This window comes from Lonchura striata, chromosome 2, assembly GCF_046129695.1.
Source record: "Lonchura striata isolate bLonStr1 chromosome 2, bLonStr1.mat, whole genome shotgun sequence".
Taxonomy (NCBI): Eukaryota; Metazoa; Chordata; class Aves; order Passeriformes; family Estrildidae; genus Lonchura; species Lonchura striata.
The window spans coordinates 66,484,358-66,512,320 of NC_134604.1; the positions used below are offsets into that span (position 1 = coordinate 66,484,358).

The 27,963-nt window shown below is 38.0% G+C and overlaps 1 protein-coding gene across 5 annotated transcripts in view; it reads right to left on the reverse strand.

Annotated features, from left to right (window-relative positions):
- The window catches only part of NBEA (neurobeachin), a 451,486-nt gene extending 425,644 nt beyond the window's left edge, over positions 1-25,842 (reverse strand). For 4 of the 5 annotated variants that reach the window (XM_021541930.3, XM_021541926.2, XM_021541925.3 and 1 more), the window contains exon 1: positions 25,449-25,842. In XM_021541930.3, the coding sequence (XP_021397605.2) occupies positions 25,449-25,736 (288 nt within the window). In that variant the 5' untranslated portion in view covers positions 25,737-25,842. The remainder of the gene's footprint in view (positions 1-25,448) is intronic. The other variant, XM_021541928.3, reaches the window with a different exon arrangement.
- Between the last annotated feature and the right edge of the window lie 2,121 nt (positions 25,843-27,963).

Here is a 27,963-nt window from a genome sequence, read left to right on the forward strand (position 1 = left end):
AGCATCTTTGCAAAAACCATTTTTGCATCAGGAACTAGAATTTACAAATTAAAAGGCAAGTCCCATGTCAAAGCAAGCAGAAGCTACAACACAAGCCAAGCATTATATTTTTAAAGGAGACAAAAAGATAATGACTTATCCTATTTAATGGAGAGAAGAATATGTTATCTGAACTAGTTGCAAATACCACAAAACCTGTGCTCCAAAAAACAGTTGATAAAAAGTTTATAAGTGATATATACATTAAAAAAAATCTTTCGGAGATGCAGAGCCTGTTTCAGAGGCACCTGGCTATCTAATTGATACTATAGGTATGTGTAAGCTGCTTTGAAACACTGATCTCATTAATTTTTCAGATTTCCAATCAATGTTGAAAAATACTAAAATATTGAGCATATGTTTCTTAGATATTTTTAAAAATTCATAAAACAAGCAATATTATTTTAAAAACTTGTTAAAATGGCATTCCATATATTTTAATGAAACTCAATTGTCATCCAAATCCAGTTTGGCACATATCTCAGCTGTCTAGTACAGGAATTTATACTTTTGATGTGCATTTTGAAAATACTCATTGAATCAGTGATAAAACCTCATAGCTTATATGGAATGGAAAATAACTTTTCAATTATTGAGCAGATGTAAATGATAAATTAATAGATTACACTTCTGGATGTAATTTAAATTTTGACTAAAACTGAGTACTCAGTTTCATTAAATCACTACACTGCAGGAAACGGCAAAGAAAAGGCCACATTAGCAATCAGCTTTAACAGTCACATTAATTCTAACTTTCGTGTGAAAAACTCTAAAACAGGGCAAGAAATAGAAAAGGTAGCCAGCATAGAGCACTAAGTGTGAGCACAGCTTCTCCTACATGCAGAGGCTGACTACTTCCAGCAAATAGTAATGTTGCCCTCCAGTGTTCAACACTTTCTTTTAGGAATCACTCCTAATTAATATCTCCATCAATCTCCTTAGATATGCTCAATTATAACATCACTGAAGCAGAGAACAAAATACAAGCCGCAGGCTACGTATTCAGTGCACAACAGACAAACAATTAAAGACAAGGATTTAAAACTTTTTGTTGTCGTTTAAAAACAGTGTCTTTCCCCATAAAACTACCATAAGAATACATTGCATATCCTACTTCTTTTTGGCTTTTGGTACTCATAAGTTATTTTATAAAGCTTTTCAAGTTACAGCTTTGACAACACTTAACTGTTCAAATCCATTACTCCTGCTCAAAAGCTATTACTCAGATTCACACATATCAAATGACAGTTTTTTAAAAGATGCAAGAACAGATTATTACTTACATCTTTTTAAAAGCACTAAGACTTCTAAGGATAATGTAATAAATGAAACTGACTTCCAGTTGATAGTCTTCAGTCTCTAAGGAAGGATATCACTGTTAGTAACTCTAGGCTTGAGATCTTATAAAAATAAGAGAACAACATTACTCTTTGCCAAAACAGAATTATTTTGCAATAAAATCTTTATTATGTAAACATAGCTAAATAAAAAAACAAGCAACCAAGAAAAACTCATCCACCCAAAAAACACTGCATGTGGGTCAGAAAATAAACTAAGAATAAACCCACTGATTTTAAATAGGCAACTGTCCTGCAACAAGGAAGAGTACACAGGAGACAAATGCACAATGCAAAAATATGCACAATTCCTAAAAGAGGCAAAATAACGAACTTGACATTTCACTGATTTTATTCTAAACAGAGTCTGAAATCATATATATTCATAGCTTTTCTGTTAGAAAATTAAATATGTTTTGCATGAAGTATACCAAAATTGCTCAGCTAAACCAGTATAATTTGCATAGCAAATCAAAAATAGACTGTAATAGAAAAGTCTGGGTTAAAAAAAAATCCAAAACTGTTGTAAAGCTCTAAGAAAAAACAACAAACTTCAATCCTGGATTTGATTTGAACATGTCAGTACCACTAACTGTAATACAAGAAGAGAGGCAATGTTGACTATGCAACAATGGACCTCAGATTAACTGAAAATTAATCACTAGTTGATTAGGAAAATAGGTGCATCACCGATTTGAGAGATCTAATTTGGTTCCTAAATAAATGACTAATATCTTGCGACAAGGGAAATGGACAAATAAGCTTTTCTAAGGTCAACTGAAAGAAAGATTCTAACTCAGGCATTTTCCCATCTACAGGAGAGTCCTTCTCCATCACTCCCCTTCTTTGAAAGGCTACAAAGTGCATCTACAGAGATGACAGCCTCGGATGTGGTACCTATTACATACCCTAATCGTCACCAACTCTCCAACTTCACTTTATCTTCCTCCGATGACACATTTCAAGCTATCAGAGTCTCAGTATAAGGTCTGTCAGAGAATTCATGATGTGTTGCTTGATATGCTTCAAACTACACAATCTCACAAGCTGTTAACAAATGTATGACTCAGCTCCAGGAAAAGATGAGCTACTCCACAGTATCTTTAATTATTCTTTCCACAGCCCTTCAGCAGAGTGCTCTGATCACAGGACAAGAGACACCATCTTCTCTTTTACAGGTCAGTAGTTTTGTTTTTTACTTTGCTTCATTTACGTTTTGCTGAAATATAGAAAACTGTGGTATTTGCCCATTCTGTCACATGGTGCAATCTAAATACATCTTATTTGGTGACATCATTGTGAGTACTGATCAGTTAATACCTATGTTGACATACTGCTTAGTAGCAGGATTAGTCTAAAAGTGTGAAAAAGACAGTAAATTTTCAGTGATTCATAAAAGTAGGTTGGGCAATTACAAACAATTAAACCAACAAGATTGAAAAAAGTGCCCCAAATTAGGAGAAGCTAAACTAGTGAAGACTTACACAGTCATCTGACCAGAACTACATGCAATCTAAAGACACTGAAAAATGGCAACATTTTGTCTACAGTCAAGGTTGAACCATTAAAAGCTGGCAATTTGACATACCTAGGCAAAAAAAAGCCTTATCTCTCCTTCATCAGAATAAATTACTTTGCAAAAAAAAAAAAAAAAAGTTAGCAAATTTAGGAGCTGCTATGAGAAATACCAGAGGTTCAGAGGTTTAAAAAATGCCAATCTTCTTCTGAGTTCTCCTGCCAGGAAGCAAAAAAATATGAAAAAAATAGCAGCATTTTGAGATGTTGTTAAAGAAAACCAGAAACAACACACTAGTAGCTTTGTGATTCCAAGTGTCTTTATAACACAGTCATATAAAAGAATAGGCAGTTTGACATTCAAAGTATTTTAACATTTTAGAATAAAAAAATAAGCCAATTGTGAAGTGATAATTGAGTATATAGATCCTTATGCCCTGCTGTACAAGGCCAAGAAAGGAGTTTTATCTTACTTTCCAATAGTGATCACTACACAAACATCAGGAAAAGAATTCCACTTAAATAAAAACTTCTGATAAATTACCAAAGTTCAGTAACATCTGTCAAACAATGGCATGGTAACAAAGTTACAGGTAGCTAAATCCAGCCAAAAGAATTAATGTAGCACCACTACCAGATTCTGTGGATGTCACTCTAGCAACAACCTCAGCTACCTGTGAGCAACCAATATCATCTAAATCAGGCTTGTGCTAGTCTTCCAATTTAATTTTAGTAATGCCTTTGCAAATTTCTGCAGTATTCTCTTTCCACTGAAATAAAAACAAACAAACAAACAAAACCCAAAAAAGAACGGTCATAAAATTTAGTTCTAGTAAAATACTCTCTCTTGCATTCCAACACCATTATTGCAATCATTTGTGAGGAAGAGCTCTAGCCAGTGTCAGCAGGGCTGCAAGGCACAGTAAGGGAGAAGGAAAAAGTAAACCAAACAGATAAGTATTTGTTCCATGTATCACATACTTAAGCAGGAAGCAGGGGGATGGAATCACAACACACAGGACCAAACAGTATGTTTTCAAAACTTGGGGATTTAAAATTTGGGGATTATGACTTCAATCTGTTCCAGAAAGCTCATGAATAAGAAACCCAAAATTCAACTAGTAGTTAAGACTGAAATAATAATGATTCTACAAAACACTTTTTACTCCAGTTAAGAACTGAAATGCTGAATGAAAAACACTTTTCAATTCACTACTTCTATTGTTTTTTGGTTTATATAAGTAATCTACTAGAATAACTAACTAAACCAGGACTCCTTGGCTATAAGGAGGCATCTGAGGAAGAGAGAATGAGAGACCCTTAAATAATAGGTGGTACAGTCAAAAAAATTAATAGCTCCTGAAACATAAGAGCTAAGGCATATCAAATTAAATTGGAGAAGGTAGGTTTTAAAATAAAAGCTACACAAGCACGTTTGTAATTCCTTCCCACTAAAAACATGCTAAGCATATTTTATACAGGTTAACACGTATTTATGTATATTTTAAAGCAGCAAAAAAATTTAAATGAAGGAAGGAAGAAGAAATGCATCTACTAATGCCTGTACAAAGGTGACCAATGAAACATCTCAGAGTCATATTTTGCTAGTGACTGGAGCAGTTATAGAAAAGGTTCATTACAAGCTCTCCCTGCTCTTTAACTCTTACCAATGCACCCACTCTTGACAGATAGTGCAGTGGGCTAGATGGGTCTTTAGTGCAATTTGGCATATGAGTTCTAAACAATGAGTTCTAAGCCAATATTTTTTAATTTAAAAAATGAGGATTGGAAAAAGGAAAATGGAAAAAAGGAAATGCTCCCAGTCTCAAAATAACAAAATAAGATCTGCAGTGAAAAGAGTAACAATTGTACTGGCAAACTTGTGCTACTCAGTTTTCCAGAGCACATACAAACTTCATTGGGTAAAGGCAGCACCAATTTCCTACCACTTATTTTCTTGTAGGGGGCTCTAATGCATGGACTTAAATGCATAGCAAAGCACACTCACACACACAGAGCATTACTTCAGACAGGAGTCTCAGTCAGCACTTCCTGAGGAAGACTGCAGAAGGCCATGCACATGAAGTTACATGTGTGTGATGAGAGGCAGCAGGCAAAAAACCTGAAACACATGGAGTTCTACCTGAATATCAGGAAGAAATTCTTGACTGTGAGTGTGGCAGAGCACTGGAACAGGCTGCACAGAGAAGCTGTGGAATCTCCTTCCCTGGAGGTATTCAAAAGCCATCTGGACACAGCCCTGAGTAACATGCACAAGAGGACTCTGCCAGAACTGGGGGACTGGATGCGATCACCTCCAGTGGTCTCTTCCAACGTTAACCATTCTATGATATAAAATGATGTGTTTGGTCTGGCTGAGAGAAAGTTAGTTTTGCCCTTAGTAGCCTGTCGGAACTCAAAATGTCCCTCAGACATTTTTAGATGTTCCGGGTCCAGGTCAGAAGCGTTTGATACCCTGGCAGGCAGGTGGAAACAGCTGTGATTTTGGATTTGAACCATGGAACAATTTACCAACCTTGCAAGAAGAACAAGAGGTCACAAAAGCTTAGATATTAGAGTAGAAATAGTCACAGAGTAGAGGGAAGAATTTTTGAGTGCTGTACAAGGGGGTTTTAGGTCTTGTACATGGGGTTCAGAGGTTTTAAGATGGAGGGATTTGGGCCTGCCCTGTCCTCCCTCTTTCTTCTTCCTCACCTCCATGTTCTTGGTGATGTTGGCACTCACAGATTGGTTTAGAGTAGAAGGGCATCATTTAATATAGGTAATAGGCATTGGGGGAAAACTATAAACATTTAACACATAATGTATCATATAAAAGATAGCACCAGCCCTGGGCAGGGAGAGAGAAGACGGCAGACAGGATGTCAGGGTGCATGCGTGCCTTTGCCTGAGCAGCTGAGCAGACCACAGCATCTCAAGAAGAAAATCTTTTAGATAACATGCAATAAACTACCTTGAGACCAGACAACAGAAGACTACTGAGTTTTTTTTTTTTTGAAAGCATGGATTGGAGGAGAGACTTTTCCACCACATGGAGCCACCCCTGACCTAGAGCTGAGCTCCAGCAGTAGCCCCCCTCACAGTTCTGTATTCTGTAACTAAAAAGGTGCTGATAATGAGTGTTTTGGCTACTGCTAGGCAGAGCTGGCACAGCATCAAGGTTGTCTCTCCAACATTGTCCCCTCTCACCACCCTAAAAACCAGTGAGCTGGGGAAAGGCAAGTTTTTGGGAGGGAAACACTTAGGACACCTGACCCAAACTGTCTGAAGGGATATTCCATAACACATAACAGTTCAGCAATAAAAGCTATGTGAAAGGAGGAGAGGGGCCTTTGTTATAATTATGCTGGCCTTCCAGAGCTGCTGCTACATGTGCTGCTCCCAGGAAGTGGCAGGACATTTCCTGTTGATGGGAAGGAGAGAATAAATTTTCAATTTTCCTTTTCTTCCACATGCCACCTTCTTTTTATTAAGCTGTCTTCATATCACAATGTGAACTTGGAGTGTCCAAATTTTATTTTAGATTACTAAAATAGAAGATGTACTCCAGGAGTAGTCACAAAAGTCAAGCTTTGAAGGAACTCCAAATCTTCAACAATAAAATATGTTATAGTTGCTAACAGGACGAAGCTAAAATTAATCTCAAGTAACTTCCTCTAAAATGCATACCATGGCGACACTGAGTCCCTGGTACTGATAGCACTGATAGGTAATGTAGGATCTTTTTCTGATAGAGATTATTTGAAAAACAAGACAACTCTGTTCCAAAGAAGCAATCAAAGCCTAGCCATAGCTAAGTATCAACAAGAACTTGTAGGATCCTGACATATTCAGCACTCTCCCACTAATAATATCACATCACTGGGTTTCCAATAGCTCATCTGCATTAACCAAAGCACTAAAATAATTCAGTAGAATTTAAAAAAAATAATTAAAATTAATTCAGCAAAATATCTTGGATCTTGTCATGCTGGGAATTTTCATAGAAGGAAATCTGAATTTTCTGACTTGACAGCCATATACTAAGATATTCAAAAAAGCAACTTTTTGTAATTCTTAATTATTTATTTTTAAATCAGTAAGGCACAAATAAGAGTTTGTTCCAAGTGAAATAATAATCCTTGTGCAGTATTGTATGATTTCACTGAAAGTATCTTTTAGAATGCATGAAAAAATTTATTGTAAATCTGCTTTCTCAAAAAAGCATTGTTATCAAGTATTTTTTGACTACACACAGCTTGATAGAAATGATAAAAACCTCCAGGTGGCAACCTTTGGATGTCCAATAAGGAAAATTTTACAACTTTGAATAGAATCCATTTTCATGGCATTCTATTTAGTCTTGACACAACAGAACACAATTTTGTTATCTTCTAGACGAATACAGCTGCATCTTTAAAAACACATGGTAATTTCAATACCTTAGTTTGTCCTAGCAAGAAGGTAGTTTTCTCAGATGCAGAATACAGATTAATGCCTCTGACAGGCAGTGAAAAAAAAACAGAAATAAATTAAACTCATTGGGGGAGAAATTCAGTCATGACCCTCACTGTGATGAGTGGTCTGATCCACCATTCTTACTGGAGAAAAAGCCAGCATAAGAGGAATGTACCATTAAAGCTAGGAATTCTTCCAGTGGGAACAACAGTTCTCTGAAAAGGTGAAACAAAAAATGGATTGCCAACAATCTACTGACTGTGAAGATCAAAACCCAGGGAGGTACAACCTACTTGAAAATGTAAGGAACTGACTATCCTAGGAAGGATTGTGGAGAAAGAGAGAACACAGGAGATCAAGAAAGAGCTCATGTTGGAAAGCTTCAACACAGCCAAGCTTAATGCAGCTCACAGCCTAAGAAGCATCTCAATCTGATGACGACTATCACTCATAAACACAACTCACTCTTGAATCTGAAACTCGTGCAACCCTTCCCAGACTTTGAACGAGTTAGGAAAGAAAGGTACTAGCACATAAACTCAATTTCACAAGAAATATGAGGCTAAGAGGAGAGGTACCTCCATCTTCTGATTGAGCAGGTATTTCAGAAACACAACAGATTTAAATATCCTAGCTAATAGGCTTAACTGACTGAAACAACAATAACACACTTCCCCACACAGTCCTACACAGGGTCACAAGCAGTCCTTCTCTACCTACTTAAACTACATTTAAATCTCACTCACCAAGTAAATACGTAAAATATAAAAGAGATCACTAACTAAGGACCTTGAGTAGGCTGACTGCATACTCCACTTGAGCCCTCAACAGAAAACAGATTCCAGAGAAACAAATTTTCAAGAGGGACATGAAGGACTGACTGCAGCTTCTATTTATATCCTCTAAGCAAATTAAATACCCACTGCTCATCTGCCAGAGAGCTCTAATATATACATGGAATGGTTTGGATTGGAAGATACCATAAAATATCATAAAATTCAATCCCTGTGTGCCATAAGCAGGGACATCTTCCACTAGGCTGCTCAAAGGCCCACCCAACCTGATGTGGAACTCTTCCAGTGATGTGGCATCCACAGGTTCTCTGGGCAACCTGTTTCAGGACCTCATCACCACCACAGTAAAGACTTTCTGCATAATATCTAATTAAATCATTGCTCCTTATCCAACCACTATAGGCCCTTGTAAAAAGTTTCTCTCCACATCTCTTATAAGCCCCACTCAGTGTCACGAAGGCTGTAGTAAGATACCCCTGGAGTCTTCTCTTTTCCAGGCTTAACAAAGCCAGTTCTCCCAGCCTGCCCTCACAAGAGAAGTGCTCCAGCCCTCTGATCATATTCATGTCCCTCCTGTGGTCTTGCTTCAACAGGTTGCCACCTTCCTTAATGTGGAGGTCCCAGTACTTCAGGAGGGGGTCTCATGAGAGTAGAGTAGATGGGAGAATGACCTCCCTTGACCTGCTGGCCACATTCCTTGTAATATAGCCCAGGATATGGTTGTTCTGGACTGCAAGAGCACTTTGCTGGGTCATATTAAGCTTCTTGTCCAACACCCCCAAATCTTCTTCCTCCTTTAAAGGCCAATCACAAAACTATATGAAAAGAAAACTTCAACAGACCGTAACCAGAGCTGAGACTTCCTGATACCCCCTTAGTAACCCATTGTACCAATAACTGGCTTTAAATTTTAGTTCAGAAAATTCATTTAAAAGTAGTTTAAAAAATAATTACTTTATTTCCAGTCAAGTGATATAGTTTCATTACAGGTTTCCATTTGTCATTTTGGAGTAGTGCTAGTTTGTCACTATTACATTCATAATATGCATTTTAAGGATATTAAAACACAAAACAAAAAACAAAATCAGCCAACAATCCAGAAACTGATTTTTCACTGTTCTATATGACAAGTAGTTTAATAAAATTAATGTAAGCACATCAAAGATTTTAATGAAAGAATATTTTGCTGAAATACTCCAGTCAGAAGAAATACATAATGTTTCCAATATCACCGAGATTATTTTAAAAGTATGGTTTTTATTTTAAGGGATATTTTAAGAGTTAGAAATATTTGCATATTTTTCATTTGAAATCCATTAAGAAAAAAATCCAACCAAACAATTATCCCTAAATCCTGTTAGAGCAGATACAGCTTTGATGCTCATGAAAATGTAAGAACAGGAAAAATGTAATGTTTACTTAGGATAAAAGACTACAGTAAACTTACTTTCACTCAATAAACAATGACACTGACTTTGAAGAATGATTTAAAATTAGGATTTTGAGAAAAAAAATTTAACTACTGATAAAACATAATAGTGAAGCTATAGAAACTGAAATGAATGGTCCTACAAAAAAAAAAAAAAAAAAGAGACTGAAAGCTTGCATCAGATACTTAGTTTCTGTTTCCTTCACTAATATCTACCCCGTACTCCACAGAGTCACTGAAATGCATCTTCAATAATTGTTTTCCATGACAATTCAATTTTTACCTAATTTGAAAGCAAAACCATTAACCAGTCTAAGGATTATACTATTATTATTGAATATCAAAAGGAGATTTTAAAAATGCTATCCTATTTAAACAGTGAAGATGGGATGGGACTTAAAAAGTGAGTTGTTTCAAATTTCCATTCTAAAGACAGTAAAGTCAACTAGGTGAACAATGATAAAGAAACCACTAGCCAGTAAATGTCCAGAACAACAAACAGTGTCTCACTAAACAGATATATCCCCTTTTTAATCCGATTTTATCTTATTTAGGACAGATACATAGCTTTTTTTAGTTACTTTTTGACTGTAAGCAGTTCTGTAAGCCCCTTCCTCTCAAAGGACCAGATTTTCTTCACCTCTAAGTAATGTGCCAGCCAACCACTTGTTGAGAACAAGAGATCCAACAATGCCACAATTTTTAAAACAAACAACCTCCTCACATTCTTGAAATTAAATCCAAATATTTTTTAAGTATGTGAACAAAAATCAAAAGAAAACCCCTTTATTAATATCTATACTATTAAATACATTAAGGTATTTAAATCATGTGCTCCATGATGCCCTTTCCCAGCCTACAGTTGAATACATACTTCCTATGTTTTGACCACTAATAATAAGAGGCCTTCACTTTAAATTGTGAGCGTGATTTAGCAGTCTGTAATTCATCCAAGGCTATTTTTAAATCATTTTAAACAACGCTCATAGTTTATCTCTTAAGACCTCAGAACCCTGTGATTCAAAACAGGGTAATAACATCTACATTAATACTTTATTCATACCAAAAAGTGCCTCCAAATACTTATATTTACATTTATAATTTACTTATACTCACTAGGCATTCCATTTTTTCATTTTTGACATGAATTTTTAAAATAGAAAATACAATCCAACTAAACAGTGTGCTTGCCATTCAATGGTGGTTTGCAATTAAATGTGCCAGACATCTGTGAAAGTCTTAACTGGTGTTTACGAGGAAAAAGGAATGGCTCTGCAACTTTAAAAGCACACAAAATTAAACAATGTTAATCTCACAAAGAAAATCTACACAAAGAAAATCTTACGTAAGCATTCGTGATAACTACCAAATATAGATAAAGACAATCAAATGTTTCTGGGTAGAACACACACATATAAACTAGTAGTAGTAGTCAACCAAAACAGAAAATCCTATTTGACAGTGATAAGAAAGAAGGCATTCAAAAATGATCCTGATCTTTTCTTCTGTGAAAAAAGAAAAATCTTCCAGTCTCCCTCTTTAAAATAGAAATCACCCAGTAATTGTGCCATAGTAGTATAATGCTTAACTTTAAATTAGGAAGGTGCATTTTGAATATATCCAGAACTGAAAAACTTAAAAAATTCCCATCCATTCATTTGTTAAATTTAAATTGTAAGTTACCAGTCTACCACCATAATAAATAAATGACAGTTTTCTGTTATATGAGACAGTTTTAAATAGAAGTAGCTGTCTGATAAGGTTTGAAAAAGAAAACATTTAATTTCCTTTTTAGCACACTTAATTGTAATATTACAAGTCAGGCTAAAACATGTCTAAAACCCACTATGAACTTGTCACAATGAGAACATATATAGTCTTCTTTCTGTTCAGCTAGGGCTTTAAAAGCACAATGTAGCTATAGGATACAAATCCCACAAGATGCAAGTTCTGAGCCTTCTATGTGAAAGCTGGGCTTGTATTTTCAGTGGGTGTATTATAAAAGGGGTGCTAGTTAGTAGGAAAAAATCCCAAGATGTGTAAATAAAATCTATAGAGCATCATATGTAAGGACTTTCATCCACATCACATGGAGTAAAATGTGGAATTAGTGACAAAAAAATTTAACACAAATTATTTACTGGTATCACTGCCCTCTAAGAAGTCTTTTAATAGCTTCACGTGTATGGAGAGATTCAGCAATCTGCATAAGAAAGCTGATGAATCTCTGTCAAACAAGACTTTCCAGAGGTAGCAGTATATTTACTAAAGAGCCATGTGCCACTGCCAGTTCTCATAACTAGTCAGATTCTATTGGGGTATCACAAATGGCAATGCTCCTAGAACAGCCACTAGGCATAGCTAAGCGTTATTCATCAATCACCTTTTTTTGATTATACCCCACCATTGCAAATGTCAATGCAATTAGGAAAGTCCACATTTCAAAAGCTGAAAAGCAGCTGTTTGTTGAAATACAAATTAATAGTAGTGTATATCAATCCCTGCATAGAAGCCTAATTCTGTTTACAACTACAAATAAAAATATTTAATCTACAGGTTTACTGTATCTCCTTACACCTGGTGGCCACCAAGCTTGGCTGGACAGGGGGACAAATATAAAACAAAAGGCTCATGGGTCAATATAAAAGCAAAAATAGAGATCACTCAGCAATTACTACCATGGGAAAAACAGGCATGAGTTAAGGAAACAAAATTATTAAAAATCAATAATAAGGCAATTATAAATAAAATCAAACTTTAGAACACTGTTCCTCCATCCCTCTCATTTTTTTTTCCAAGCTTAACTCCCTCCTGCCCCCAAGCAATAGGGGCAGTCATTCATTCGTTTCACATTGTCTCCATCACTTCTTTCTCCTTGTTCTCCTCCCATGCTCCAGCACAGTGTCTCTCCCACATGGCACATTCCTCCATGATCTTCTCCAACATGGGTCCCCCTTCCACAAGCTACAGTTCTTACAAAAACTGCTCCAGCAGGGGTCCCTTCCATAGCGTGCAGTCCTTTAGGAATAGATTGCTTCAACATGGATCCTCCATGAGGCCACGAGCTCTGACAGAAAACTTGCTTCAGCACAGGCTCTCCATAGGGCCATCCCTCCTTTGGGCATCCCTCTGATTCCTGGTCATCCACAGGTTGCAGGTGGACCTCTGTTCCCTCACAGACCTCCATAGGCTGCAGAGGAACAGCTGCCAGACCATGGTCTACACTACAGGCTGCAGGGGAATCTCTGCTCCATCAACTGAAGCACCTCCTCCCTCTCTGCTCACTGACCTTGCTGTGTACTGGGCTGTTCCCCTCATATATCCTCACTCCTCTCTCCAGCTGCAATCACTCCTCTGCAGTAATTTCTTTTTAAATCTGTTGCCCACAGTCACTGCCACCATTGCTGATGGGTCTGGCTGGCATCAGCTCCTGGCAGGTTCTCACAGAAACCACCCCTGTAGCCCCCCCACTACTAAAGCCTGGACACATAAACCCACTACATCCTCCGAGACCAGGATTATACCACTCCAATCCCCAAACTCAACACCTTCAAAAGCTAAGCATTATCCCACACATTATCCTCATGAAGCATCATAATACAGTTTTTTTATATTACATTCTACTCCCGCAAGATCAGTTTTATTACTTAAAAGTATTTTTCTTCTACAGCTTATTTTGATGCTTATACAATAAAAGATTGGGGCAAGTCTTTGGTTTCAGTCACGGTACAAACCTATTGACCTAGAATGGTTATTCTGAACTTAAAAATATATGAGAAGAAAAAGACAACTGAAAAAAACCGAAAAATATTACAAGGGAAACAGAACACAAACTATGAAGCTGGAAGCTACCTACCACGTAGCAGTACCAAAATGTATTAACAATTACTGCTAAATGCCACTTTTCTCAATAACTCTCTTGGCTGTATTAATTTTTAATAATGCTCAAGTAGCCTTTCATTATAGTGTTTTAAAGATCTCATTTTACAATACTAAGTATAGACTATTTAGTTTGATTTCCATTTTCTAAATAAATAGAAATGCAAAAGAGTCTTTCTTAAGTTAGGATTTCTTTTAGACCACAAATCTCCCTATCTCCTAGGCAATTTTTAGGATTTCTTGAAGGAATTTTAAATCAAAATTCATGTTGGTTGTACTGTCAGCTGCAGCTGTGCCATGTCTTGCTTGTAGTATGAAGTACGTGTCCCCTCAACCATTCATGCTGTACAGAATGCATACATAAGAGAATTTTTAAACCTGTGATTTTTCAAAAATTAATGCAACAAACATACATGGTCATTTCAGATGTACTGCTTAAGAAAAAACAACCCAATGTTCAACCGCATAAGTGTTCAGCTTGTTTTATTATCTTCTTACCAAGGAAGGCCTAAAATTTACTATAACTCCACAAGGAGCATATGAGAGAGGAATTTTGAAATAATAATTTAAACAAGGTGTTCCCAAGATTCCTCTGACCTCCAGAAATTTAGATTGCAATGACATTTCAGGACTTTTACTGTTTCTTCTGCACTTCTAGATAACACCAGACTTTTGGTACAAGATGCATTTAGGATTGATCTCAGCCAGAATAAAATACAATATATGTGCTGTTTTCTTTACAGAGTGAAGTAACTTCTGGCTAAAACAGAGCTCTGCTAACTTAAACCAAGTTGAAAAGACAGTTACGTCCTAAATCCTGCATGAGTAAAAGTCCATTACAAGTACTTGCAACCATCTTAACTTCAGAGGGCAGGCTAGGACCAAACCAAAGCTGTGACAAATGATCCAAGAGCTTAAATCTGGACTACAAAAGGTATTCTCTGTTTACACTCTGAAACCTCTTAACTGCATTTAATTTTAAGAGAAAGATTTCTTAAAAATTTCAACACAAAGCACTTTGAAACCCACATGCTGGCTTAGACTCTGGTATTAACAGATGGTGATAATTCCCTCAGACACCTCAAAAATTAATAAAACATCATGTAACAAGTCATTTCAAGGTCTCTGTAAATCCAGGCAGACGGACACTGAAAGATAACCTGTTGTACTCATGATTTTCCCATAATGATGTTAGGTTTTTATTTTTTAATGTAAAGCTTCATTTTAACACTACCATTTCTCAATAGGTAAACTTCATCTAAACAACTAACAATTTGGATAAATTTGATACATTTCTGGTACTTTATTTTTTTTTAAGACTCAGGAAAATATCAGCCTCACTCAGCTGAAACTCCTGCTTTCCTTCTTTTCTTATCCTACTTGATTGTGCTTAGGTACACTAAAGGCTCTTAATATATTATAAATGTATTTGCATTAATTTGAGCTGTTAGGTTTCTGAAAAAGGGAAAGTTTAAACTACAACTTCAAGTGATAAAACAGATTACAGACTTGAAAACTACTTTTTTAACTGAGACGGGACATGCAACTAAGTAGGTCCAAATTTAGTCTTACATAGAATTTAATCACATTTTATTAAGGAAAAAAAAATGCAAACAAACAAAAACTATTTTACTATAGTTTATCTTCCTTGTTATAGAATCATCACAGAACCACAGAACAGTTTGGGTTTGAAGATACCTCAAAGATCACCTAAATCCAATCCCCCTACCATGTGCAGGCACATCATCCCGTAGACCTGGTTGCTCAAAGCCCCATCCAACTTGGCCTTGAAGGATAAAAACCCCTTATACTAATAATAAGGGAAATCATCACAAGTGTGATGATTTCCCTTATTATTAGTATAAGGGGTGATGAAATCATTACTGGGAAAAACCTGCTTCTGGGTCTTAGAAAATACCTGCAATTATCAACTTCACTGATCCATTTTAAAGACTGCATCAGCTCCTATTCAGTGAGCACTATGTTTAAAATGTCAAATACCATACTGTATCAACTATGATAGACTGACTACCTCTCAGTGACTAAGCCTACACATTGTTCTAGTTACAGTATGTTTATTACTGCACATTATAAGTTACTTTGAATAAATGCTTTTCTGTTCATGAAACATGAACTATAAAAATTTTGTTACACAATCATCTTTGGTTCATATATTACCGTTTCTAAGTTGCATACAGTTACATATGCACGTGAAGTGCTACTGAATATTTAATATATAACTCTCAGACTATATATAAATTTATGAATCCATTCTTTTTGACAAACCCAACGCAGAATTTCAACAGCCTTGGCTCTATACTGAATTTTGTTTTTGTAACTTTCCTTCTAACATGAAGCATCTATTGCTTTGAAAACTACACTAACAGTTCTATTTTAATTTCATTTCATGCTAATTTGTTGAATAAGATAGTATTTATAGTATATGTAAAGAACCACAAAGTTTCATTAACTCAAGTACCATTAACTTTGTACTTTCTCTGCAAAATATTAAATGTACTTACATTTTATATTTCCGAAATCCAAGAAATAAGCTTACATACAACCATAACTTTGATTTGCAGAACAGACAGACAGACTTGGGTTTGTGTTTCATCCAAGACTATCTATTAGTAAGCAGGCACAATGGATGAAAAGCAAATGTTCACTGCTGTGGCCCACCAAGGTCTGTTTTCTTTCTTGGCTGCATGTGGTGCGAATTTTCCTTTGCTGAGTTAAGCACTGCTACACTGGATAATCTGTGGTAGATATTCCAGCTCATACTGTGAGATGAGGAAGAAGATTGCTATAATTAAAAGGCTTCCCAGACTCCACCTCCCATTTTTTCTTATCTGCACAAGAATAAAGATTTAAATGTGTGAATGATTAAGGGATTGGAACATTTGACACACAAAGAAAGGCTGAAGAGAGCTGGGATTATTTAGTCCTAAAAAGAAAAGGTTTGAAGAGATCTTATACATGTGTATTTCTAGCAGAGGATAGGGTGGGAGTAGACACAAGGGAGCCAGACCCTTCTCAGTGGTATGAGCCCAGGATACCATGATACAGTTTCTTTCCAGATGGATTCCATTCACTTCACCCTTGGACAGTAGACTCAACACTAACAAGGTCTTCTTGTAAGTCTATTTCTGCATTCACAAAGTGCTCTCTAAGGTGTCAAAAGATACAATGGAGACTGCAACGTGTCCATGAGAAACAGAGGACATAAGAAAGATGGACTTCTGCAGGTTCTTTGAAGATATGTATGCCATAGCTGAAGACACAGAAACAGCAGCAAAGAAGATTTTCAGAACCCCAGAGATTAAAATATGGGGCAAGGGCTCCACATATCTCTTGGGAAATTCAAGAATGAATCAGCTCCCATATCCTAAGCATATTGCTTGGAGCACCTTACCCAATCCAATGCAGCCTTACACCAACATTTCCATCAGTTTCAGCTATTCAGGAGATGAATATTAACAGCCAAGAAGCCAACAGTCACAGATATGACTCATAAATACTGCATACACCTTGCCATTTACAAAAACAGGTAATTTATTTCACTGGAACAACAGAAGGAAAAGAGGGAGTGCTGAGCTTTTATTGGAGTTCTCAAACTCACAAGAAATCGGCAAAAGCCACCAGCCTTGAAAGCGCAACACAACACTTAGTAAAGTTCTTTACCCTCTTCCTTATTCCATAACTTAACATAGCCAAAAATGCACCTTTCAGAGGCTCCTCATTAAGTTTCATTATTGACATAAAAATAATGACTTGAAAAGCAATTAAGCTGATTTTTTTTCCATACACATTAGGCTTTCTTCTCTTTTCAGGCTTTCTTTTCTTCTCTTTACCAATCCTCTCAACATTCCAATTCCTGCAATTAAATATGTTTGCTCCCATTATGAATATGCTATGCAACTGGAGCTGACATAGCTCTATAGCTCCATTCCAATGTGTTTTGTCCTACTGGAAGGGACAGACAGTTTTCCTGTTCTTCCAGCTATAAAAAAAACCCATACATTTGATTTTGCTCCCAATTAAATCAAGATTTTTTTTTTTTTTTTTTAATGCAGTGAGCCACATTACATATTGTTTAAGATTAAGGGTAAACTGACTGGTCAGGCATGAGCAATACCAAACAGTTTGGCTTCAGATGGTTCATTACTAGTTGAACATGTATTTCATGGCTACTATTCTATATTTAATGAAAGCACATTTTATTGTTTTCTCTAAGTTTTTAGTTGGAGTCTGTTGCAACAGGTTTGTATGAGATCCTTTCTCAATCAAAGGACAGGCTTTCAAATTAATATTTGTATTTATATTCAAACTATTTTTTTATGAAATAAAATTTTTAAAAAGACAAACATGCTATAGTGGCTCTTAAATCAGGCAACCAAAGTTCAATAAAAGTTGGAAAATTTGTGTAATTTAATATTTGTCACAGAATATGAAGACTTATAAAGCAAAAAAAAATAAGTGAGATCACATAAAACTGATTACAATGCCTCATTAGTTTAGAAGAATCTGCTCAAAGAATGATTATTTCCATCCTTCTGTCTACACTGTCCCAGTACTACAAAAGCCATGAGGTAACAAAAAGCATGATATGAATAACAACTTCACTCACCAGTGAATATTTTGCCATATCTCCCTTCCAGCTAATTCCAAAACTTAATACTCATTCCACATAGTTAAGGAAGGATTTCAACTGTTAAACAAAAGGGCAGTGAAAGAAACATCATTTTGCAAAGACAGATGCCAAGCATTTGTAAGCTGTTGAACAGCATTAGCAACACTCGCATTTATACAAGCTTTCAGTGAATTGTCATGTTGAACAATTTCAGTGATGCAACCCAATTTCAAAGCAAAGCAGGGTAGTCATATCATAGGGTTGCATTAAAATAAATTAATTAACATGGCTGGTGTAAACCTCAGCAATACCAAAACTACTTAGACTTACTTATTTACCAAAGGCTATTATTTTTCATTATGTCAAAAGTACAAAAAAATGCTAAACTGTAAAAATTACAGGAATGCAATTTTAGCAATCAGTAGGTTACAGAAGTCAAGGTGTTTCTCCACTGGAAATAATAAATAATCTTTCTCTTAGATATTAATGTCATTAACAATCTTCTTAAACTGAAGCTATGAAATTATAATTCAAATAGCTGAAATCCTTATTAATCCTATAGTTGAATTCAATATTTCTATAATTAAGGAAGGAATATGTGACTCTCTGCAAATAAAATATATTTTTACATTTTTCGTTATCTTTATGCTTATGATCATGTATCAGATACTGTATCATTGTAGTACATCTGTGCCAAACTTTTGCAAGACAGACGTGGGAAGTAGGTCATTGAATTCAAAACTGATGTTTCAAGAGATCTGCTGCCTCTGATTATAAAAGCAAGTTCTAAATTTGATTCAGATTTAAAGAAAGCTTAAACATTCTGTTTGTGCAAGAATTAGTAAAGCTTCAAAATGGAGTGTTTCTATAAAAACAAATAGTAATGAATGATCAAATTTCACTAAAAAAAAAATGGAACTTCATCAGTGTAAACACACACTACTACAGTGACCCTCTGACCACCAGGCACATTGAATATATAATGAGGTAGCTGATGCTGTTCTGTGTAAAAGACAATAAAACACTGTACACTAATGGAAAAGCAACACAAATTAATCTGAAATAGATTTACTGAGACAGGCCGAAATACAAAATGGAAAAAGTGCAGAACCAAATAACGAACAGGTAAGACTAAGAGGCTGATTTAAAATAGCTTAGATAGCTTATTAAGTTAACATTCTGTTAATACTGTACACAGCATTTATCAGCAAAGATTCTGCTTTGCTACTAACCCAATCATAGATTTCATTCCACTTTGACTAAATTCAATACAGTGCAGAAGGGGAACAAACATTTTGGAAGGAATTCAGAGATGATTATGCAGGTTTTGGGTGTTAGTTTTTTGGGTTTTGTGTTTTTGGTTTTTTTTTTTTGAAGATGCAATATAGAAAGTGTTTCATATATTTGAGATGTATGAGTGAACACACTGAAAAGCATTAACATGAAAGAAAAAACTGCACCACAGCCTCTGAGACCTCAGCCTCCCCATGGCCCCAGCTTCAACCCCTTTGAGTGCTCATCTGAAAGCAGGGACAGGGGAAAACATGGAGGGCAGAGAGTGTATAACCAAATACACAGCTAAATGCTTAGTCTTGTAAAACACATGGCTTAAATGGGGAATCAGGTCACAATTTCATAAAAATAGCATTTTATAAAGAGGTGCTAATCCTTTGCTTGGTGCAAAGGGATAAAATACAGGTAGGGTCTCAGGAGGGAGAAGGGGGAAAGGCCAAGGATTGCAGGTGTTTTTTCAATACAAGTCTCACAACTTTATTCTTTCAGTGTGATAAAAATAAAAAAGCCTCTAGGTATTCACCTCACTTATAATCCATGAATTGAATCCTGTAAAGACAAGTGAGAAGTATAATCAAGATGTAAAGCTAAGAAGAAAATAGCTAGTCCTAGTTAAGCATTAAGGAACATTCAGGTTCATTCCAATATGACATATTTTTAGAAGTTATCACCTATAGAAATATATCAACCCATCATACAAAACCACAGCAGATTCCAAGCCACCTGCTGAGATATCATTAGTGCTTTATGACTGATACAAGGGATGAAAAAACTTTTAAGCCATAAACATCTCCTGTCAAAGATTAGATTAAAAAAAAATCAAAAATCAGTTATAATAAAATAATTAAATGAACATTCAGTCATTCAAAGATTTTCTGTAATCAAAACTAAGTTTTCCACAGAAGCATTAAATAATGACAAGAGCTACAGTACTCTAAAGTAGCTGCCCATGGAATGTTATGACAAACTCTCACAATAGATACTCCCTTTTCATACAGCTCTGGTAGCTTGTACAGCAATGTGCAAACAAAGATTAGGTGGATACATGAGCAGGATACCAAGAGGCCAGTGGGACAGACAGTAACTTGGACAAGGCCTGCCACCTTCAGTTAGGCATCACCTAAACCAAAACACACAAAAAGCAAACAAACAAAACCCCCCAAAAATTCCCAACTTCACTGTTTTGATTAGTACCATCTATCAGCAGAGAATGACACTCAAAATTAGATAAAGAAAATGGAGTATGACTCTCAAGCCTGCAAAGCTAGTTCCAGAAGAAAAACAAAAGTCATATGAGAGAGGCTACAGCTCAGAAGGCCCACACTTTCTCAAACTACAACAGTGTCCAATGAACAAAATTGTTTCTTCCTCCCCACATGAAAGGAGAACAGTGCCATGGGACAGTGCAGCAACCAAAACTGTAAATAGATTCAAAGAACTCAGATAGCAAAGCCAACTATAGCTTAAGAAAACCCTCAACCAACCTCTGAAGAAGTACCAAAGGAAAAAAAACCAAAAAACATCATTCTACACAGGCTTCCCTTTACATTTTTCCTTATGACCACTACTACAGAAAGCCTGCAGGGAGAGAAGGATCTCTCACATAATTCAACCATTCAACCCATTTGCTCTGAAACTGCAAATGCCACTCCTACGAGTACACAATGTGACAGAGCACTAAAAAATGGTTTACCTCTTGTGATGGGTGACTAACACTGAAGTAGGATGGAACAGCCAAGGAAACGAGAAGAGCTAGGCAGAAGTGTGGGATGCAGTCAACAAGAACAGAAAAAGACTTTTTGAACTAAGCCTGGTGTTTGACCTACTTCTTACAAGCACTCTCTAGCCTGACAAAACCTATATAAAAGCTTTCCAGATTGCACAAGGAGAACCCTGGTCAGCTACCCCTGCATCAGACTGAAATCTATTCACATCTGCAATCACATAACCTGTTCAAGATGCACAAGAAAAATGAGCAGCATGTTTCAGCACCAGTCACAACTTTTTAGTATCATGCAGCTTCCTGTTCACCATGCTTATTGTGCACTGCCATATAATCAGCACTACAAAACCCAAAATCACAAATGCTAGGAAATTCAAGCTGGAGAAGAGAAAGGTTCCTAAAACCTAAGCAACAATGCAACTCACATAGTTGTGTTTGATCAAAGATGGTCAAACAAGAGTCAGTTAAAAATATACACTGAAGAAAAAAATCCCAAGACTACTAAAATACTGGAAAAACAGAATTGAGAAAGCAAGTCAGTAAAATAATGGAAGACTACTCAAGGTATATTAAAGAAAACTAATTAAAGGCATATGTGGAAACTTTGCACCAGGAAATAAGAAAAACAAAAGTAGACAAAGTAGAAGAATGCTGGTAGACAGACTGACCCACTTCCACTTTAATACCACATTTTCTGGAGCATATGGTATAGAATTTTATTTTAAACATCAGTCTAACAGCAACAAACACATCTACCATGCAATAACAACATCCTTGACAGCACCCTAAGAAAACTAATAGAGCTGTTCAAAGGGGCCTCCTCAACAACAGAAGCACACAACTGGTGTCAAAATATCCCCAAAGAGAAATCCCTTAGAGCAATTAGAGGATTACACTTTTTTTAAGGAAATCCCTTTCTAGTTTGGTGCTTTGCAGTACACAAGGGTCAATGAACATGAGGGTTCATGTGCAGTACACAAGGGTCAGAGCACACTGAGCCTGAGAATTCATATTAAGCCCGTGGACCAAAACCATCACAGAAGAACGTATGTGATACAATGAGGCATTCTCTCCTACTTCCAGAAATGTAAAAATAATACAATATTCTATAAACATTCTAAAAAAGCTTTAAGCTCATAGATTCTTAAGATCTTCTGACCTTCACAGTACTTTCTAAGGATAACTGAGTCCTTTATAAGCATTGGCATATAAAATGCTGAATCCTCTCTCCATTATGTCGTTCACAATAATGTTAAACAATGAAAAATAACACGAGCAACACTAGATATTGTACAAAGTGACAACACCGTTAAATAAGTTGACCAGTTTAACAGAACTTTGAACACAGCAGGTTCTGAGGAAACTCTAAGAAAAGCATCAAGAGAAACAACTAATCTCATAAACAATGGAGGAATGCCCAAGAACAAAATATTGTCTGAGCAGAAAGACCACTGTTAAAATTTGGCAGAGCTTAAAATTCAACATGATATTGGACCAGAAAGATTTTCAACACTGCAAAAAATACACTTCCTCACCTCATAGATACAATAAATCACTATGTCCAGCAGTATCAAAAGGTACTACATGAGTTAAGTCCAAAATGCAGTACTAGAGATCACAGTGTCTAGCCACTAAAACAAACATGCAAAGGTAAAAACTCTTCAAGAGAAACCCTAAAAGCCCAACTTCACAAGAAATAACAGCGACGACCTCCATGACAAGGGCACACCAGAACAAAGTTTTGTCTCGGACATTTAGTGCTGCTTCCATGCAGATGCAGTAAGAGTAAATAGACTTATTTAAGCTTTATACAAAGGACAGCAATAATCTCTGATAATAAAATTTAAAAAGCATCTCTAACTTCTGATTCTCTCTTATAATAAAACATCTCAACTATGTACAATTCTTACATTAAAAAGTTATTACCAAATGGCTTATAGCAACCAAATATGGCATAGTATAAGTTACATTTCTCTCAGAGACTTAACATATCAAATGATGTATCAAAACAAGATCACTGCTCACTCATTATCACACCTGCATCCAAAGTCATGCAGGAGTAGTACAGGTAAAGCGTGAAGAAAAACAAAACAACAAAATTACCAAACCAAATAGTTATCTCTACCCCCAGCTACCCACTGAAGAATGTTTGTAAAACAGAAAAATGAACTTTATTTCAAGTTGCTACTAAAATCCTTAATGCAGAATGAGATAATATTTAGTAGTTTAGGCATATGCCATCAGCCTAACTTTATATCTGCCATATTCACTTCTTGTTTCACAAGTGAGTAAATTAAGTTTAAAATATAAAAACCTGATTTTGAAACATTTACTGCCCTGAGAAGAAAAAAATTACAGACACAATACAGCCTTTCTCTGCTTTGGGAATACTGACTGTTGTATATTAGAGTCCATCTGTTAAGTAATGACTGATCCAGGATGCAATGCTGCTGCAGCAGACTCACAAGCAGTTTCACATTCATATACATCTCCCAGTGCTGAGAAAACTGTTAAACACTCTTGTGTTTATTTCAAAATATAAACATTGTTTTCAGCAACAGGAACTGATTAGTAGGTCTATCTTATATGCAAGCAATGGATATCCTCCACATATATACCAAAACATACTCTTAACCTCTCCATCAAAGATGAGGCAATGTTAATCCACTTGCTGGTGCACTAACAGCCAGAATTAGAATGAGCTTAAATATCAGTAAGAATGAAAGAAGAAAGAAAACTAGGAAGGGATTAAACATCATTGTATCTGTCATGATCTATACAGAGACAGTTAATAAAATAACTGCATGTCATTGATTTATTTTGAGAGCTACATTTAAATAAATGGGTAATAAACCAATGAAGTTGTGATGACTTGTACCATACTTGTACCGTACATATAAAGAACAAAAATAAAATTTACAAGTCACACTTCAAGCTGTCAAACAGCTTGTAGAGAAGAATGGGAAATATACCAGATTACTGTTTTGACATATTCACAAAACTATCAGTTTTAACCCTATGTGTTCAGCTATGCCATAAATATTAAAATGATCTGACCAAAATATGTCCTTCCCTGCATGCTGCAGCTTTTCCATTCAGTCTGTGCTAGGTCAAATGCAAATAACTGTCAGACAGAGAAGACACGTTTTTAAAGTGTTTGAAACAAAATATATTCTTTACATGACTTTGTATAAAATGATTGGAGATCAGAAGTATCAAACTCATTTGAAACAAAGGCAGTTTAAATTAATTATCATTCAGTTTTGAGTAGTCGTTTTTCTATCCTATTTTATGTGCAAAATTTGAGGGTATTTCATTGACTGAACTGCTTCAAAGGTTTTGCTGCAGCAAATCTTGCATTCAGGAACAGCACCAAATTGCACATAATTGAAAGTGATTCATTTTTAGATGCACTCGCTTGGCTTCTGTAGGTTCCTCAGGCTTTGGTGTAGGTAGCGCAAAAACATTAAGTCATACAGTCCTGCAGTAACTCTTTCACTCCATGAATCGAGCAGCTGACTAAGAAGCTACATTTTAGCATTTTCTCCTTGTTTCAGCTATTTACCTCTGTACAATAGTATTTTGCAATGCACAGACCTTGGACCAAAGTAGCAACAACACTTACTTTTGCAGACAAGAATGTGTCTCGGAAAGCAGGGCAGGTTATTAAGACTTGTGCAACCCAATACAATACTGCAAAACAACTAACTCTTTATTACACATATTAAAGGGTATTAAATCCTTGCAAAAATCTCCTTTCCCCCCTTCCTCCACATAAAACGCTCAACTAGCTCTGATCTAACAGGGTTAAACCCTTCACATGTTTCAGCCACCAAAAAAAAAGATACCAGCTCAGGCTGGGCTTTTTTAATGCTTTTCAATTAAACAAAGATACTACACGCATGCCACTCTTCTCAAGAGGAAGCTACTAGGTTAAAGGGCAGCGTCCATAACACGAAATTGCAAATTACTTAATCTCCTTTTTTTTTCTCTTCTCACTGCAAATTGCACACACTACACTTCTGCAGGAGGCGGCCGGGACGAGGCACTGGGAAGGGGAAGAGTGGCCTGTCTGTTCTAGGTAGGGTCCTGCCCGGAGTTTAGGGAGCGCTGAGGGGGCTTCTGTCACATGCACGATGGACGAGGAGATGAGCAGGTCGCGGGATTAACGAGGAGTTTGGGAAGAAAGGATGTCTGGAGAAGGGCCAGGGAGGGACAGGGGGCTGGGAGGACGCAGGTCCCTGTCGGGCGGCACAGGGGCGGAGGGGCGCAGGGGCAGCCCGGGAGGAGGTGGGCTGCGCGGGCCGGTGCCCGCCGGGGCGTCACCGGGGCGGGGTGCCCGGCCGCTTACCAGGTTCAGCACCGTCTCCACGATGTCCCGGTTGCTGACCTCCCCAACCTGGATGAGTCCGATGAGGACGGCGAATTTCATCCGGATATTGCGGATCGGCACCGACGGGTTAATCATCCCCGCGGCGAGCACCACGGACCCGGAGCCCGACGCCCTCAGCTCCCCCATCACCGCGACGCTGCTGCTGCTGCTGCCGCCGCCTCCGCCGCCGCCTCCACCGCCGGCCCCGACGGAGATAAGTCCCGCGGGCTGCGGGTCCGGCCCCGACACCGGCTTCTCGCTCGCCATTTACCCCCCGCCGTTACCGGCACCTGCCGCCGCCGCCTCCCCGCCCGGCCGAGCCGAGCCGCGCATCCACCGCAGTCGCACCCGGCGGGGCCCCAGGGAGCCGGCCCGAGCCGCCGGCACCGTCCCAGGAGCCGCTCCCCCGCTCCGCTATAATGAGGGATTATTATGGGCGCCGATGCCCCGTTAGCCGAGGACTGCCCGGCCGGGGCCGCCTCCCCGCCGCGAGGCCGGAGCGCGGGCGGCGCCGCGCGCGGTGCGGTGCGGCCCGGCGGGGGCGAGCGGCGCGCGGGGCGTGCGGCGGCGCGAGCGATGCCGCTGCCGCTGTTGTTGTGGAGCCGAACCCGCCGCCGCTCACGCCGCCATGTTGCCGCCCCCTGCCTGCGGTAGCCGCCAGGGCGCCTGCGCCGAGCCCGTCGGGGGAGTGGCCGGGCCGGGCCCCCCCAGCCGGCCGGGCACAGGTGAGCAGGTGCGCGGGGCCGCCGCCTCCCTTCGGGCGCCGCGGGCCGCGCCCTCCCGCTCGGGGGATTCCGCACAGCCACCCGAGGGCACGCGGTGCAGCCCCCCGTGCGCCCGCCCGGCCGCGCCCCGCCGCCCCAGGGCGCCCCCTGCGGGAGGGGCGGGCGGCGCTGCCGCACCGCCGGGGCTGCGGGTGGCGGGAGGAGCCGCCCCCTCGCCGCCCCCGGGCCCTGCGCTGCCCCGGCCCCCGGGCACTGCTCTGCTTGGTGGTGCTGCTGTGCGCAATGATGTCCAGTTTTCCCAAGCCTCTTCTTTGCAGTGATGCTCCTTGCAATGGGCATTTTTGTCAAGTCTCTCCAGTACTAGAGAAACAGAAGTACCTCCGATGCTTTGAGGATACTCAATTATTTTAATCGTTGTTGTATGTGTTGAATAAAGTTGTATATATTTGCTCTATGTGTGTTGGAGTTAATCCATACCTGTTAAAAAAAGATGTTCGTGGCTTCATGGTGACTCTCATCACAAAGTTTGATTTTACAACAAAGCTTGCCCCCTGGCCATAGAATGCCATTCACCCTGACTCTTCTGTATCTCCAAACTTGGGGTTCTGACTGGATTGCTGGTCCTCCTTATATCCAGCTCTAGGTAATAAACTACAAAAACACGATGAATCAGCAGAACTGGACCAGTACATCCTCCTAGATTACAGCAGCTGATGTAAGCTCCACCGAAAGAAAGAGGATGCCTCAGCTCTGTACTAAGATGCATTTGATCTGTCAATGGAGATACAGTATTATACATTTACTTTTTTGCCAAAGTCCATAGGTGCTTTTCAGTGTGTATAGCCTGGGTACATAGACATGACTAAAACAGTGGTTAGCTGTGAACACAGAACCATTATTTCAGAAAGCTAGAAAAGATTGGAAGACACCCCAAAAGGTCATTAATGAGAGATAAGAAAGCATAACATTTTCTTGGAAGGAATTCCTTTACAATTTACACCAGCCACAAGCAATCATGTATGATTCATAATAAAGGTGTACTTTCATTTTTTATATTCATGGAGGTGCCAAAGGTTCTATTCTCACCAGCAGCAGAACTAGCAAAGCTGAATACATGCTCACTAAACAGCTTTCAGGAATACATGACCTCTTTTGCAAAACTGAAACCTAAGCCTAGAACTCTGTAACAGTGACTTAAATTCTAACATCTTCAGGAGCTAGCCCACAACAGTCAGTTGTCTTGATTATTATCCCATCTACAACATCTATATGGTGAGACATATTGCTACAAATAATGTTGCTGGTTGAAACTTCATGTTGGCTGATGGATTGACTGGTTTTCTTGTTCAAGTTCATCTCATGGTTACTGCCTGTCCTTGCCAAATGGGTAGGAAGCTGTTATAATTGCTTTCCTACTGGTAGGTATATTAAATTGGATCTCTATTGACTAACTTTCACAAATCCCAAAATAACTTCAAAACTTTGAGTCCCATTGTTAAATTTACTTAAAATTTGTCAGCTACTTGTTCATCTTCGTGGTGGAATGGGTGAACTAATAGCACATAACCACATAAACTTTTTTCCACAAGAAAATCAGGATAACAAAATATAGTTTAATAAATTTTATTTTCCATTCCAAATTTCATGCTACTCTTCATGGAAGACTCCATCATTTGCCCATGTACCCAACTGCTGCAGTAACTCCTGAATACAGCTGTTCTGTATACAACTGTCAATGCATTCCTCCACACTGAATTTCTGATAAAATT